Below are 17154 nucleotides of genomic sequence, written 5' to 3'. Positions count from 1 at the left end.
GCAGCGTTTCCAAATATTTCTGTGTCCCTGTGACCCGGTTCACACAGAACAAGCAATGCATGGTTTGTTAGCCATGGATTGTCTTGGACTGCATCTGAGTGAGCGTGCTGTTTCCCGATCATATGCCCTGTCCCTGGGTTGTTCTCCATGATACGTGAACCCGGAACTCTGGATTGTTGAGGAAGAAACAATCCAGAGTTTTAACCCAAGAACAAAGTATGGGTTCAAACTCTGGGTTGTTACTCCCTCAACAATCCAGAATTTCGGGTTCACATGTCATGGAGAACAATCCGGGGACAGGGTATCCCTGGATGTTTAGCATACTGGAAGTGGTTGAGGAGTTGGGAGCCAGCTCACTTGCTCCCGCACACTCCCAAACAACCCATGGTTTGTTAACCCTGGGTTATTTGTTGCGTATCTGGGTCTCTGTGTATATGAGTATATAAGAAAATCTGCCAACTGAGAACAACACTAAATTACCTGGGAATAAAAGGGAATTCTAGTGCATGAAAACTAGCCCACAGTAGATCTTGTCACAGCAAAACCTAAAACCTTCTAGAACTTGTGGTGACATATGTAAAATACTTCTTTGGCAAAGAAATGAAACTAGCCAGATTTCTGTGCTCTTGGTTCCAGGGCTTGCTCTTTTATGGAGTGTCATCTTAGTATAAAGAAAAGGAACTTGGCATTTTCTAATGGAGACTCCTCCGAACAATTAAAAACAAAATGTAAAACTCTCTCAATAGCATGTAGCCCACAATGGCTTTAAAACTTTTGTTTGAAGCGATACTTGCATATGGTGGCTTAGTTGTAAGACCAATTTGTTTTCAAATAATTCTGAAGCTAAATCTATTCCAATTTTAGATATATTTGCTTGGGGTGAGGGGTCAAATGCACAGACTTTAAAATTCTTATTTTGATCTCTTCTGCAGCTGAAACAATATGTATAGATTCATTTCCTTTCAAAACACAATGGATGTTAATCTTCTGAATCAAATATATCATATGGTTTAAGTATCCTTATGTATACGCATGAATTGAATCGTTCCAGGTAGCATATATTCCCTACAGAAAACATATATTCCCTACAGAAACAGTAGACTACAGTATATGATGTCCCTTTTAAACTTTTCCCCCTGTAAAATGAGACAGTGGCTTCTGAATTGTAGACACTGCCTAGAGAACTTTCTTCTAAGAATATTATTTGCCACATATTTGTGAAAATGAAGACTTCTTTAAAAAAAAAGTCGTTTTGTGAACTTGAAGCATTTCCCCCTCAAGTGTTCTCTGATGGAAATGATTATATGAAGATTCCTATCTTACTTTTTGAATAGGAGACCTAATCTGGGCTTTAAAATGGAAAAATCTCAAAATTGAATAGGATGCTCTGACTTGGATTCCTGCATTGAGCAGGAGGTTGGACTCGATGGCCTTGTAGGCCCCTTCCAACCCTACTATTCTGTGATTCTATGCCACAAATAGACAGTTCTAGGACTAGGAGTACTAGGAGCGTATGGTATGTTATCCTGTCTTTGTGAGGAATACTGACTTTTGAATGATCTGAATGAAGGTATTGTGCTGTACAATGTACTTCAGCTAGATTTTTTACAAATGCCTCTTAATTGCTTTGGTGTCGTGTTTTGAGTAAGAAGGGGACTTAATACACAGGAGAGTTAAGTGTTAGACTAATATAACAAGTTTTCCAGCTGGTGTTCTTAAGTACACAGTTAACTTTTATCTGTTTGAATTCAGATAGTTTACTTAAGTTTTGTTCTTACCCCAGTACTTTAATGAGTCACCACCTGTACAGAAGAAGCCTCCCAGAACTTGGAGTGGCTGCTACTGCTAGTTTAGCCCCTCCTAACTAGCAGTTGCTCCTTTTTTTTTGCTGAGATGCACAGGGAAGTCACTTCCCAGCTGTTGCTCTCCTCGAAGTCTGCAGTTTTGCTGTTGGCATGGGAAAGAGCAGGGAAAAGCAGCAGATGCCAAAGAGAACAGGGAAGGAAAATGGCTAGGGAGTAACTTCCTTGTTCCTCTTTGCCTGAAAAAGTGAGGTCCTGTGCTGGGGCTCAGTCTTAACCTCCACCGGAGTACAGGCAAACGGAGTGCTGGGAAGAGGACTCTCTAGCTTTAGACTCACATACTTAACAGTCGGAATTTGAACCCTGTACAGGCTCGGAGGTTTCTGTGACATGATGGCCCCACTAAAGGCTATCGTGAGAAGCAAGTACAGTTGGGCAAAAACACATTCTCTTCAAGCTGCAGCAATGCTCCTAACGTGTAAAACTGCTTGTTTCATTAAAGCAGGCCTTTTTTGCAGAGCTGCATTGAAATACTTGCTTTAGACGGTACCACAATGTCCCTTAAATTTAAATAAGGAAGCTTTAGGCATTGCAGTGCCAGCTCAAACATTAGAGAGGGATGCAAGGTCAAAATTAAGCAACACTGGAAGTGCAATGTGTTCTGTAGAACTCTCTGAAACAGGAGTGTTCCGCAATAAGGGACATCGGCTGTGTGAAGCTGTTATAGTCTAGAATCAGTGCTGTTCCCTTTCAATTAAAGGATAGTTGTCATGTCTCAACAGAGAACACAAAATGAAATTGTATCTGAAGTAGCTGGTGCTGCAGTACATTTTGTATTATTTAAAGCTATTTAAAAATCACTGTTCGTGTTTATGTTTATAAAATGTGTGAATGTAACTTCTCACCAAAATTATCTTCACATATATAACTTTGAACAATCAGTGAACAAGAAATCTATGTAATGTATTTTAAGATATTGTGAGGTATTTCCCCCCATTTTTTTTTTTTTTACTTCTCCAGCCCCAAGATGTTGGCATTAGTTTATGCAGACAATGGCATAAACTTCAAAAAGATAGCTGAACAAAAATCTGCAGATCAGATTAATGTAACAAATACGGTTTTGCATTTGGTTTTTATGCTTAAAGTCCTGCTAATATGAATGGTTTCTAAAGTAATGAGGCTATTCACACAACCCACTAACCCACACCGAGTGGTTGAAAGTGGATTGTTTTGAACCATGCATTGTTGAACTGTGGGGTAGCATGTTTAGAGAAGGCAGCCAGTGTGGCTTGTTAACCATGCAGTGTGGCTTATTTTCTCAAACAAGCCGCCTTGAGTACCGATGGTTTGTTGTTGGGTTGTTCAGGGTGGTTTAACAGTGGTTAACAAGCCACACTGCATGGCTAACAAGCCACCCTGGCTATGTTCAGATAACACGATAACCCACCCTGTGGAAAATGTGCTGCGTTCAGACAACACACCAACCCATGATTCAATAAACAATCCAAAACAGCCCACACTCAACCACTCAGTGTGGGTTAGCAGGTTGTGTGAATAGCCCCAATGTCTATATACACAATTATATTGTACAGAAAGAAAGTTTAGTGATTCTATAAAGGGCAGAGATAGTATACGTCAAACAGTGAGGACTGCAAATACCTTTTGCCTCTTGGTTGTTAGTACTTCATAATTAAACACTTAAGTTATAGAAAGCATCTATTGCCCTCATTAGAGAGAATAATAAAAGACTGATATTCACTTGGGTATGTTGCGAGTACCTTTTTCTAGACAAGTTTAATGTGTGATTATCATAGGATGAATTTGGATAGGTGTTTTTTGGTTACATATGAAAGCAAGAATACATGAAAATTTATACAACAGAAATTACTAATTTGATAAGATAGCCTTTGATATATACCAATCTGAAAATTACTGGTGCAAAGAGGATGAATGAGATTACCTGTGACCCTGAGGAAAGACAGGAAGCTTTTGTTCAAGCTGCTTTTTAAGCTGCATGTCATACTGCACACACAGATGTAAGGAAGGCACTTAAAAATTATATGTTATGCAGGGCTTTAATTGCCAGGGCTGTGCATGATTTCTTGCCTTGTGTATACGTATAAAGGGATCACATTATTATGATAATGGGATAGTGAAATTTTTAAATTTGAGTGAATCTGTTTACACACATCCTAACTAAGTTGCACCCCTTCCAAACTAATTTGCACCCATCCCAAAACTGAGTCAATAGGCATCAAAACAGAGAAAGTTATGTCTGGCAAGATATTTGGTTCTGGCTATGATCACAAGGCAGCCCCATAGAAGGTAAAGCCCAGGATATAACTGGGCTGCTTGGTGATGCTTGTTTGGCACGTTGGACCCTAGAGGAACAGAGTTCTGCAGCTCTTCATGGGTGAATAGTCAACAAGATGCGGAGAGAAAACTACTATTAAGACACATTTTTACTTAACAGTGATCTTGGAATCCAACTGGAGCTGGAGATAGAAGAATGACTAACTGAAACATAAGCTGAAGAGTTTAAGAGGACTATGAGCCCCAAACCCTTTTTTCCTAGGCAAAATCTAGTGATTTGTAGTTTTATTTAACATACAGTGAGTGTATTTCCTTTGTTATCAGAATAGTTAAGCAACTTAAAAATCAGCATGGACACATAGCATGATTGGTGGATTAAAACCATGTTTTTTAAAGTGTTGATCCATTATAGTACACAATTTCACCTTATCCGTGGAGCCAAGACAGAACAATCTGGAACATGATCTGACAGTTTGGGTTTGTCCCATTCTTTGCTCTCTGTCCCCCTCACCTCCATGCCAAAACCCATTGACTGAAGTTGGGCTTTAGAGCCAAATGACAACTGGCAAGTTTGCTTCTCTACCTATGGCTCTTGATCTTGCGCTGACTGTGGTAATAGGCACAGACTTCAGCTTCTGATTTCATTCTAAAAGAAAAAAGCACAATGACGACTGTCAAGATTTGCTTGAAAGTATGTGGGCAATGCCTGCTTGAAATTTCAGAAGCCAGTGATTTGGAGCCAGGGCATCTTTACTTCTCCTGTCACAAACAAAACCAGTATAAACTATGCAAGTTCGTTCAATTTGCAGAATTTATAGACTGCAGAATTTAGAGTTTCTAGGTGGAATTTTAAAAAATAGTATAGAGGGCACACAATGCTGGGGCATGTGTGTTTCATGTGAACCGTTCCATTATCACCCTTGTTTATATGACTTTTTTTTTTCTTTAATGGGAGAGTGACTTACTATATCTGCTTGAGTTGAGCACTGGGTCCCGAAGCTGCAAGAAGTTCTTACGTTGATTTATTATCTAGCTTCAGTTTTCAATAGAGTCCATGATGTACTTGGGTGTCATTTCCACATAAAAAGCTCAGTTCCTGCTCCTAAAAGCTTCCTGTCTGGGAAGTGTGAGAGAGTCTGAAGTTGCTGCCTGATCATTTCAGTCTTCATATTTCCCCCCCTTAAAGTTAGTTGTCATCTGCTCTCTGTTAAAATGAAGCAGTTGGGAGTATGAGCTATTAATGGAGTGTGTGTACGTGTGGCAACTTGATTTTTAAGTTGTTACGCTGGCTTCTTTGTCTTAAAGAACGGTGCTCCTGAACTTAGCATGCACCCCAGTTAGAAAATCTGTTCTAGGATTGCGAAGGGTGAAAATCTGCTCAAATGAAATGAACATTGAAACTCCCAAGTGCTTTGGCTGTTAGTTCTGTAGCAACCAGAACCTTCAAACCACTAGGAATTTGTAGTGTGCCTGTGTGTTTAGTAAGGCCATTGCAGGTTTGGAAGTAGTTACGCGTGCTACCACTGTGCACAATTCCTAACAGTGATATACACATTGTAGCTGCATTGTAATGTGTACGACTGAAACCACAAAGTTTAAATCAAGAAAAGGGATCAAGGAGCTAATGCTTGGCAGACATAATGCTATTGGTTACTTTGGTGGTTTAAACGAGAGAGCTAGTATGGTATAGTGGGAGTGTCAGACTAGGGCTGAGGAGACCCAGGTTGAAATCTCCACTTAGCCATGATATTCACTAGATGGCATTGGGCCAGTTCATATGTCACAACAACCCAGGTTGTTGTTTTTTTTTTTAAACCTTGGGTTGTTGTGAAGGTGTAGGAGCTTGTTGTGAAGGTGTAGGAGCTAGCCAGCAAGCTGGCTCCCACCACCCGGTCATTCTCACTGGGGCTAAACAACCTAAGGATGTTGTGTTCCTGGGTTGTTTAGTGTGACGTCCAAACTGGGATTTCAGGTTGTTGGGAGAGAAACAACCCAGAGTTGGAAGCCATGGTTAAACCCTGGTTTGGACATCAGACTAAACAACCCAGGGTCAGAGTGCCCCTGGGTTGAGCCAGCTTGCTCACTCGCTCCCACTCATTCACAACAACCCAGGGGTGTTTTAAAAAAAAACACAAACCCAACTTGGGTTGTGCAATGTATGGGCCTACTATCAACCTGACCTTTCTCACAGCATTGTTGTGAGGATAAAATGGTTGGTGGGGGTGAAAGAATTATTTTTATCACCTTGAGCTTCTTGGAGGAAAGATGTGATACAATGGTGCAATATAAAAATAATAATAGTAGTAGCAGTAATAATAATGGGTTGGTTTCAGATCCCGGATTAAGTAGTAACTCTAGGATTGATGTTGATGTTAAATCTAGGAAGAAGTGTTTGTGCTCCAGAAGGGAGGGAAACAGGAAAGGAATTCAGGATTCAGTGGTCTGCTTCCTTGGTTAAGCAAACAGGTGTGTGTCCACACACCAGTCAGCATATGAAAGTGCAATATTCATTTCCTTGATCGCTCAAGTCAGCTTATTTTTACAGCTACAACATCAGGCTGTTGAGGCTAAGAAACAGTGATGTGTCCAAGCTGTCTTGCATAATTTCATGAGAAAGGTGTTGCCAGAAAATGACCTTTCTCAAATGGGCAGAACTAGGCCTTTTGAAGTGAAAGTGGATACGATCATCCATTTAGGGAATTGCAAATAATACAACTTTGTTTCTCATTAAGCCGCCTTGTTTTATGACAGTGGCCTGGTTCGCACGTAATTTCCCCACAGGGCTTCTCATTGTGGCAGCAGTTGACATTTTGAATATTCAAGCCGTGGAGGGGGCATGCTGTATCTTGTCATTTATGTGGGAACCCAGTGATGTTGGATTGTTGGGGTGCCACCCAGCAAGCCACCCACAACCCTAAAGCAGCCCATGGGTTCTGGGTGACTTGTCAACCACCTCAACAACCCACCCTCTCGCCAGGGTTGCACATAACAGCAATTTATGGCACACCCCTACTGCAGCTTGAATATTCAGAATGCTGGCCACTGCTGCAACGAGAACCCCTCAGGGAAATTCAGCCATGGTGGCGTCTCGTTATGTGTGAACCAGATAACTATATTGCAATGGTCCAATGTTGCAAGTGGATTAAGAACAGATGAAAATGTACTACATGTTTATACTTCCCAGTAGCTGAAGCACTCTGGGTCATTTCCAAAACAAAGCTTAAAACCATACAATGTAAACACATAGTAAAGCACAATGTAAAAAAACCCTTAAAGTTTCAAATAACAAATAAACAACAGAATAAAACCAAAGTAGTACAAGATCTAAAAAGTGCTAAAAGTTTTTAAAAAAACAGAACGACTAAAATGCATGGGAGGATAAAAGCCCTTCGCCTGGTGCCTAAAAGACTACAATGTCTTGCAAGCCTCTCTGGAGAGGACATTCCACTACTGGGGTGCCAACACTGAAAAGGCCTTTTCCTTACTAGTCAACTGCCTCAAGTAATTTGGTGGGGACACCTGGAAAACGGTCTCTGAAGGTGATCTTAAGGTCTGGGCAGGTATATATGGGAGGAGGCTATCCTTTAGGTAGTATATCCCTTAAGCTAATACCAGCACTTTTAATTGGGCTGAAAAACGGACTGGAAGCCAGCGCAGATCACAAAGTGTTGGCATAACATGATCATATAGGCCAGTTTCATTTAACAATCTGGCTTTCCCATTTTGGACTTTTGGCTGAAGTTTTCGGGCTGTTTTCAAAGGCAGCCCCACATATAATGCATTGCAGTCTAAACAAGAGGTTGTCGGAGGGTGGATAACTAGCTAGGCTATCTTGGTCCAGATAGAGTTTTAATTGGTATTTATCAGCTTTGGCCTAAGCTGATAAAAGGTGTTCTGTGCCACGGAGGCCACCTGAACCCCCAGTGACAATGCTGGAGCCAAGGCAATCCCCAAATTATGAACTTGACCATTTAGGCCCTAAAGTTTACGGGAAGTACAATTTCCTCCGGAACACATGAGTGAATGTTCCATATAATGTGTAGATTAAAAATCAAGAGCATTCCATGTGGTTCCAATGATACTTTTTATTGGACCAGGTTTAGTAGCCAGGAGGAAAGCTAGCTTTCAAGTAGAACAAAAAGCTTCCCACCCAGGCAGGAATAAAACACAGAACTGGGTGTAAATATAAGTAAAAAGGTCCACAAACGGAGGTGAAGTTATTACTTGTTGAAATACACATGTTGATATATTGTGGTGGCCAAGACTAAGCTACAAAGTGGGTAGTCCTCTGTGAATTCATTAGGTGGACTTCTGCAAGACACACTCCAACCTCAGCTCCCCATTCCCATCTGCTCTATTGTATGGGGATACTAATATTTTGTGTAAGGATCATACTGAAGGTGAAGATCCTCGAACACTTGAAAGCATTACATAAATGCTATTTTTATTATGCAAACTTGTAGTCCTTGCGCCTTGCATGTAACAACCTGTTCAGATTTCTGTTTCTATCAGAAATAATTCTGTGCCTTGAAAGCTGGATTACTAGGTCTGCTGGACCAATAAGCAAACAGAATCAAAATTATTCTACTTTTATGTCTCTCATATGCTTGAGATTTAAAGAGGTTAATATTTAATAATAAGCCACAAAATATATCTGCTTGCACATTCATGTATTAGTGCTCACCTAGTCTTATAGGGTTTCTTATCTGACAGGCCTGTTACTGATGTGCTGTTAAATAATCCAAAAGATAGAAACTCCAACTCTGCAAATGGTTGGCTGTTGAGGTAGCAGTGTAGATTCAAAATGGCTGCAAGATGGTCACTATCCATAGCTGAAGTGTCATGTTGTCATGAATAAGTACATGTTAAGAGTGGGTAAAGCCATGCTAAAAGTTTAGTCATTTTGGTGAGGTCAGGGCATACATGAAACAAGCCATAAGTAAGGAAGTAAGGCAATAGTATTTGTAAAGGAGTGGAATTTTGCCTCACCTGATTTTTCATTCAGAGTGAAAATGTAGAATTTTAGGATTCTAGAAGTGAAAGGGTATAATAATTGTCTTATTCGATTCTTTTCACTGAGGCAGTTTCCTCCATGTGAGTGTAAAAGATAATCTGAATGTTACAGTAACTCCCTAAGGCAGTTTCCTTGCAGAGATTAGTAACTTCCTTTGATAGTTGCATCATTTTAAAGATAAATGTTTAGTGAAATCTGAATTCAGTAGCTGCATTACATGTCCTTAAACATGGATAACACATGAACATTATTAGAAAGTGTCTGGGCAGACTTAGGTTTATTTTTTATTTTTTAAAAGTCATCTTCGAAATCCAGGAAGAATAATGTTGATTACACCGGGGTGGGGGTGGGGAGATTGCAAAAGGAAGGAGTCATCTTCCTTCATTTTCTGTCTCCATCAGAATATCATACTATTAAACAATTAAAACACTTTATGTGGTAGTGTTTAAAATATAATAAGGTGCTTCTTTCATTTCTAAACTATTTTATTACATCCATTTTGTTGCTTTAGTTAATGTTTGTGTTTTTAACCTTTCTTTCCTTAGGTGGTGAATTTCTCAGCACTGCTGAGCCATTGCCGTACTTCTGCAAACTTAAGAAGATCTGAATTTTTACATGTGGAGATATAAGTGGTCTAGCTTCTCTGACAGCAAAGGCAAGTTAAATGAACTGAAAAGAACTGGACGGGCATAAGCAATTCTATACTTTCAGTGGGAGAACTAATGAATACCTTTATAAATAGTTTGTATTGTGTGGCTAGCTACATCTACCGATGAGCAAAAACATTCAACTAACATCTCTTAAAGGAGTCGTCTGGACTCCAACATTTGTAAGCAAGCAGGTTGGAAACTATTGAAGTGGCCTTATTTCCAACATAAAAGACCCCCACAATTCATGTGAACAGCAAGCAACAAAGGAAATATGCCTACTCAACCTCTCTTAGCATATATGGATGGGCCAGATGGTATAGCTAGTACTGTTGGTTCACGTATGGAGAACAATGATGCCACTATGCCAATAAAAGGGGCCAACACAATCTCGTACAAGAACTTGCAAGACAAGTTCTTGATGCATGGTGAAGGATGCATGCCTTTGGATTGCATGTTTTGTGATCAGACTTTCAAGCATCCAGAAGATCTTGGTAAGCATGTCTTAATGCAGCACAGGCCAACACTTTGCGAACCAGCAGTTCTACGTGTAGAAGCAGAATATCTTAGCCATCTTGATAAAGGACAAGTGAAAACAGACTTGCCATCATCGGATGTCAATGAAAAGGATAGCCAAGATTTCAGCTGTATGGTTTGTGGGCAAACGTTTGATGAGGCTTTTGATGTTGAGGCCCACATGAGGAAGCATAAAGACTCTTTCACTTACTGGTGCAGCGTGTGTGGAAGGAGGTTTAAGGAGCCTTGGTTCCTCAAAAATCACATGAGAACACACACTGGTAAGCCTGGTTCTAGAAGCAAGACGCCCCAAGGATCCGAGAGCCCTATAACAATAAATGAGGTTGTGCAGGACCAAGTAACTGAGACCATTACATCACCTTATAAAATCTGCATGGTTTGTGGTTTCCTATTTCAGAATAAGGAAAGTTTAATTGAGCACAGCAAAGTACATACCAAAGATTCAGTAGCCGGTGGTGATGGCTCACAAGGCGACAGGGGTGGCAAAGGAAACAGATCACCCAGAGAAGAGTTTTTGCAGTTCTTAAACTTAAAACCACGTTTGCCTCCTGGCAATAGCAAACAAGAAAAGCCTGTGAAGTGGATAGGAGAGTTGGATCCATTCAGTACGTATCAGGCATGGCAACTGGCTACCAAAGGTAAAATTGCTATTGGCCATGGACAAATAAAGGAACCAGGGCAAGAGGGAAGTACAGACAACGATGACTCGTCTTCTGATAAGGAAGAGCTTGGGGAAATTTGGAATGTAAACAAAATGAGCCAAACTGAAAGCGCGGGGAAGACCAAGGCAAGCAAAAGTGGAAATTATGCAGGGATTGGTAACATGCCACAAGACAAATTCAAATATCCCTGCCGTGAAGTGCCTTCTATGGAGATTGACTCTAAATTGTCCCAGAACAAAGATAAGCCCACACATTGTTCAGAGTGTGGCAAAGCCTTTCGAACATACCACCAGTTAGTCCTTCACTCAAGAGTACATAAGCGAGACCGAAAGAATGACTTAGAGGCCAGTTCTGCTGAAGGAAAGCAGCCAAGAGTGTGTCTTCCAGGCGTTGTGACTCTGGATGAGAATGGATCGGGAGAACGAGTGGAGGGAGGCTCTGAAGATGGATCAGAGGATGGACTAATGGAGTCTTTAGGTAAGAAATACTAAGGAATAAGAGGATTGAATCCGTTTAACTTGTTTTGTTACATAATACATAATTGATCATACATACTATGATTATAGTATAGCTTTCTATAGAAGTCAGGGAGAGGTTTTGCTATTGTAAACACCTTCCTAGGTACATGATCTCAGCATTTTGTTTAAGTCATGGCATAATTTATTTCTTGTATCTACACTTAAGGGAAGGAGACTTGCACAATCTTTGGTACAGACACAGTGTACACAATATGTTCCACGTACACATGATTGCATCTCGCCCTTTCTAGCAATGTGCAGACTTGTAGTTCAGGATGGTGTAATGGAGTAAGAGGCATTTTCTTAATGCTGAATGTACTTTTGTTTCTGTTGTGTCTCAACTGGAAGTTATTTTAATTATCATGTGATACTGACCCATAGGCATTATAGGGAGAAGTATAGGGTCATGATCAACAGCGTGTGACTGCTAGTGTTAATTTTCCAAATACAGTGAAAATTTTGAGAAGGTTAAGTTCAGCGTCCTTTTTATAAAATGACTAGTTATATTTCCTGTCTAGTATTTCTGTGCTTACCACCATTTTGCAGTAATTCCTGGTAATCAAAATTGGGTTTCTCATGAATGTAATTGGTAACAACCTGAAAAAACTTTGGTGAGTAAAAAACTGTGCTTGCTACCCTCTAGTGGTACTTCTTGGGAGCTGCATGTAAGAGTCAGAGTGGGGAAAAAAACTTTGTTATTTCACGTTTCCTGCTAGTTTGATAGCTATATGAACAATGACTACCCGTGGAAATGCGAAACGCATAAACAGAAAACAAAGATTCCCCCTCATATTAAATATCTCATAGAAAACCATGCCCATGGCAGGCTGAACTTCTTACTCAAACACAGCTTTTTTAAGCTGAATTATGCTGGTGCCAAAGTAGGAGGGGTTTACGTAAGGAAAATGAAATATGAAAGCATCCCTCACCCCCACACTGCAATATTTAACACAATGCAGGTTTTTTTTAAAAAAAATACTGTTTTCTAACTAATGAGAACATTGCCTTGAAGATGGTTTTTAATAATTACTTTAGTACTGTCAATCTCAGAAAGCAGATTCAGGGGTCTTGTTTCAACTTGTTCAGTGCACTGTGTTGGGTTTGTGGCTCTTAGAGGCCTGGCTTCACATTCTGTTTTGCATAGTTACAACTGGTAGTGATGGTCTATCATATTTATTACACTAACATGCACCATCCCACTTAAAATTCATCCTAGTACATGTTTGCTATATTATCTGCTTTTCAGATTATGAAGGATAACCCTGTAAGTACTTGTAGACCAGTAACTCCCTAATTGTGTGCTATGGGAGGGTCTGGAATGTGCCTTGAAAATCTAAGTCAGTATGTTGGATGCATTCACCACTTACAGCTGTGCTGAAATGGCCCTAAACATCTGAGCTGTCTTTGCAAGCCTTACTTTTGGAGGCCACTTCCCTGATTTTCAGGAGGAGAGTGTGCACCAAAATACACCCTGGTCCTTCTAAGCAGTGATGTGTGTAAGGCGGGCACGGGGGGAGACTTCAATGTAAAAAAAATTATTTTGCTGCCATGTGTTTTAATAGCCCAGTTGCCATTTTCTTAACCTCAAAATGGCTTTGATCCAGTGGTGGTGTAGGACATCTTTTTGCTGGGCAGGAGTGGGGGAACACATGGTCCTGCTGGCAACTGCCACCATGTTTTTCCCCCCAGTTATCCTAGAACAGTGCTGCACCAGGATTGTTTTGAGGGTAAGGAAGTGGCAGCTAGACCACTCGAGATTTAGACATAAACAAATGTTTCTAGCAAAGGTGTAAAATAGATCTAAAACTAAAAAAAAGATGAACTGTAAAACACCAATTTACCGTATACTTAAATAAACATTACGGTGTAGTCCTTGGCTGTGAGATCTCGGCCCAGACAGAAAGGTGTTGCACTATGCAGGGGCGGGGGGCAGGGGGGTATACTTACAAAATAGCAAACATCAAGAGAAAAGTTATGTAGTTGTGGAGTAGTCATAAAGAAAGTCTTCCTTCATTCTCTTGTTGTTAGAAAACTCAAAATTATCTCACTCGCTCTTGTGGTTATAATGTGGTGCATAAGTAAATGCTATTGATAATGTTGACAGCATTGTATTAAATGGTTTTGAAAGGATGCAGGGAAAGAAAAGGGTGGATAAGATGCATAGTGTGTGTATGTGTGTGTGTGCACATGTGTCCAGTAGTATGTGTAGCCCAAATAGCATATACTATTGTCATTATGGGTGCAAAACATGCCTGGCTCCTGTATGCATGTTTTATACTCTTATAATGTAGGTTTTCTTTCCCCCCCCAACCATCTAAAGATAAAAATGAAGATGGCATGGAGAGAGCAAAAGTTAAAAACCTTGGAGCTTCCAGAGAATGCAGTTATTGCGGGAAGTATTTCCGCTCAAACTATTACCTCAATATTCATCTCAGAACTCACACAGGTAAGGAAATTTAACTCTTTTGATGAAGATTGGAGTCTGAAGTGGATGGAATTTCATTATGATAAGAATACAACTGGCTTTGGTGTTGATACACTTCTAGGGAGCAACTTATTGTATGCAATAAGTCCCCTTTGTAGTAGTTGAGACCTATAGACAGAAGGCGTGGTTAAGAATTATGCTACTATGAATCTCAAATGTTCAGAATCATGATCCAGCTCATTAAAACCTGGCAAACATCTGGGAAATTAAGCGAGCAATCCTGTGGCCGATAGGCAGTGTCTAGATGGCCACAGGATTTTTAGGTTTCTGGTAACCGAGCTCAGAGCCAGGGCTTCGAGCTCAGTTCTCAGAAACCTCACTCCCTGCTCCTGCCCCCTTGTAGGCAGCGTGGTTCTTCCCCAACTCTTGTGCTTGCAACTGTAGCTCGAGAGTGGGCAAAAAGGGAGCGTTCCCAGGGGCAGTGAGGGGAGGAGACTACGGAAGCGTCACTGTGACTCTTCCTATGCGCAGTCTGGCTCCCCCGCCCCGCCCCGATGTCCCCAGCTAGACAGCCAAAATTGCTGTCTAGCCATAAATGCAAGGTGGTCAGAGTGCGGAGGAGGGGATCCTCTCCGTGGTCCGCCTGCCCTTCATTGGATAGTCGGCGACCTCCAAGTTCAGAGGTGGCCAACTGTCCCCATAGGATTGCACCCTTAGGGACTTAATGAGAGAGACTTAAGCTGCGGTCCATACACACACACACACACACACACACCTGGGAATAAATCCCTTAGAAAATTAATTTTCAGAAATTAAAGGTATTTATTTTAAATCAAAGATATCACTCCAGTTAACAAACCCAGTTCTAACTTTTAGCAAAAACATTTATCTTGTTACTATGTTTTGTAGGACTGAGAAAGAAGAGTATGTAGATTATTTTTGTATTCTTGTACAAGGGGGCAATGATGTTAGTTCTGACTTCTGATTCACAACTCTTTCAGGTGAAAAACCATACAAATGTGAATTTTGTGAGTATGCAGCAGCCCAGAAAACATCTTTGCGGTATCACTTGGAGAGACATCACAAGGATAAAAACATAGAAGCTGCAACAGATGTAAAAAATGACAGCAAAGCTTTGCTACCTTCTCAGGAGATGGGCTTCTTGCCAGTCAGCAGTCGGGCTCCAGAAACCAAAAATCTGAAAAGGCTCCTTGAAGATGCCAAAGATGCTAAAGGAGGCCCTCCTGTAAAACAGCAGAAAGAAATACTTCCCTCTTTTCAGAGTGCACCGAAAATTCTAACTCAGGACACAAGCAAAGGTACAGACTGTGTTGGCTCAGACGAGAGTGCATCAGTTCCCTGCCTTGAACACTTAAAATTGGAAAAAAACGCAATGGAACGTCAGGCAAACAATCTTGTTATAGATGATAGGATTGAGAAAAGGAATTCTGTGTTGCCAGAAAGTACACTGTATACTGGTGCTTTAAAGGGCAGAACAAATACGGATCTTCTAAACGACATCACAGAAAACTCAAAGTGCAGACTAATAGTTCAAGAAAAGCCCTTAAATTTATCTACTGGCTCTTCTCAGGATGCTCCAGTCATCTCTCTTTCTCAAGGCTCTTTAGCAACCAGCACCTGCCCCTTTTGTACTTACCAGACATTATATCCAGAAGTTCTAATAATGCATCGACGGTTGATGCATAAATCCCCCAATAACCCCAATACTGCCAATAGAAATAGTCTCAGAAATAGGGCAGCTCTTAAAGCCAGACGTACTGGATGTCCACCGTGTCTTTTGGGGAAGGATGTGCTCCCGCTGCCTCTTAACTCGGGGAAAATCAAGTCTTCCCTGCTCACGCAGTCGAAATCCCTGCACGCAGAGAAAGGTAAACAGTGTCCTGCTCTACAGAGCAAAGCACCCATCCTTTCAGGGTTAAACTCTAGCAGCTCGGCACCAAGTAACTTGAAATCATGCAAACCGCAGATGATTGGAGTTCAGATGAATAGCTCTAGGCAACAGCATGAAATGCACCAGAGTCCTAATAGCACTCCAGTACAGGATAGAGGGAAAAGGCTGGATCCTAAAGCACGAGTTTTGGCTTCTCATTTAGGCGTAGTGAGTAGCAACATCAATGGCTCTCTTGAGACTCCGTTGAACGAAGCTGCTTGGTCAAGCAATCGAGGAATAGAGTTTCTCAGTAACAGACCTGCTGGGAATATAAACTTGGAGTTTGATGGACTGCCTTCTAAAAGAGTGAGGCCTAATCACTTGGCTCCAGAACAGATTGACTCTGCCCTGTATCGGAGAGGGAATGATGCCAGCAGATTACATATTGCAGGCAGATATTCAGGTCTGCTACCTCAGGAATGTTCACACACCAAACCTGCCTCCTCTTTCCTGCCAGTCAAACAAGGGCTCATGAGCTCTGAAGTAGATGCTATAAATCCAGTGACTATTCTAAAGCCATACGAAACATACGGTCCTGGGCCATTTTACAGTTCCTGTGGATCAAGTAGCAGCCAAGTCCCCAGTTCTTCAAAAGAAGGTATACACAGTCTGTCTTTCAGCGCTGAATGATCATAGGATGAAACGTTCTTTAAAACAAGTAATGCTCTCTGCTTGCTGAATCAAATTACAATGTTTTAAGCAACTCTGATAGCCACAGGAGGAAGAACCAAAACTTCACCTAATCCTCAATGTATCTTTAAAATTTCCCCCTTCTCTTCTCCCCACCCCCTCCCCCTGCAGGGAGGCGGCAAGTGATTACTTTTGTCTGGGCCTATTTCATGTATCTGGAAGCATTAGAATAGTAGACAAATATTTGTCAGCTGCATGTAGGTACACTTTAAAAAATTGGATCAATTAACAGCTCCTGTTTTAATTCCCCTGTTATATACTAAAATGTTATAGAAATTATTCCAGCATTGTCATTTTGCTGCTACGTAGAAAAGCTGCATTTTTACATTCAGATACCTCAACCCTATGTTTTTCAGGCATTTCCACATTCTGTCAGTCTTAGCTAAGTCATTCCCTCTAATAGCAAACTCAAGTGGCTGAGTGCTGATAGAACTGGAGCCAAAATAGGGCTACTGAGAAACAGGAGGGAGATATCGGAATGCTTGGATGCATCCTGAGATACGCTAAAGCATAAAACATCTTTTGAAAAAGGAGAAGGTCCAAAAAACAGCCCAATGAGAACTGAGCATGCTCAGTTGCCCCAGAAGCCAGAGAA

The 17154-nt window shown here is 41.0% G+C and overlaps 1 protein-coding gene across 7 annotated transcripts in view; it reads left to right on the top strand.

Moving 5' to 3' along the window:
* The window catches only part of ZNF217 (zinc finger protein 217), a 38563-nt gene that overhangs the window by 12477 nt on the left and 8932 nt on the right, over positions 1-17154 (top strand). For 6 of the 7 annotated variants that reach the window (XM_084854173.1, XM_084854171.1, XM_084854169.1 and 3 more), the window contains exons 2-4: positions 9675-11452; positions 13814-13939; positions 14920-16467. In XM_084854173.1, coding sequence (XP_084710299.1) covers positions 10051-11452; positions 13814-13939; positions 14920-16467 — 3076 coding nt within the window. In that variant the 5' untranslated portion in view covers positions 9675-10050. The remainder of the gene's footprint in view (positions 1-9674; positions 11453-13813; positions 13940-14919; positions 16468-17154) is intronic. The other variant, XM_084854175.1, reaches the window with a different exon arrangement.

The sequence above is a fragment of the Heloderma suspectum genome, chromosome 4 (genome assembly GCF_057233095.1).
Source record: "Heloderma suspectum isolate Gila_16-S chromosome 4, 16-S_ref, whole genome shotgun sequence".
Classification (NCBI taxonomy): domain Eukaryota; kingdom Metazoa; phylum Chordata; class Lepidosauria; order Squamata; family Helodermatidae; genus Heloderma; species Heloderma suspectum.
This window is presented reverse-complemented; position numbering and strand designations above follow the sequence as displayed.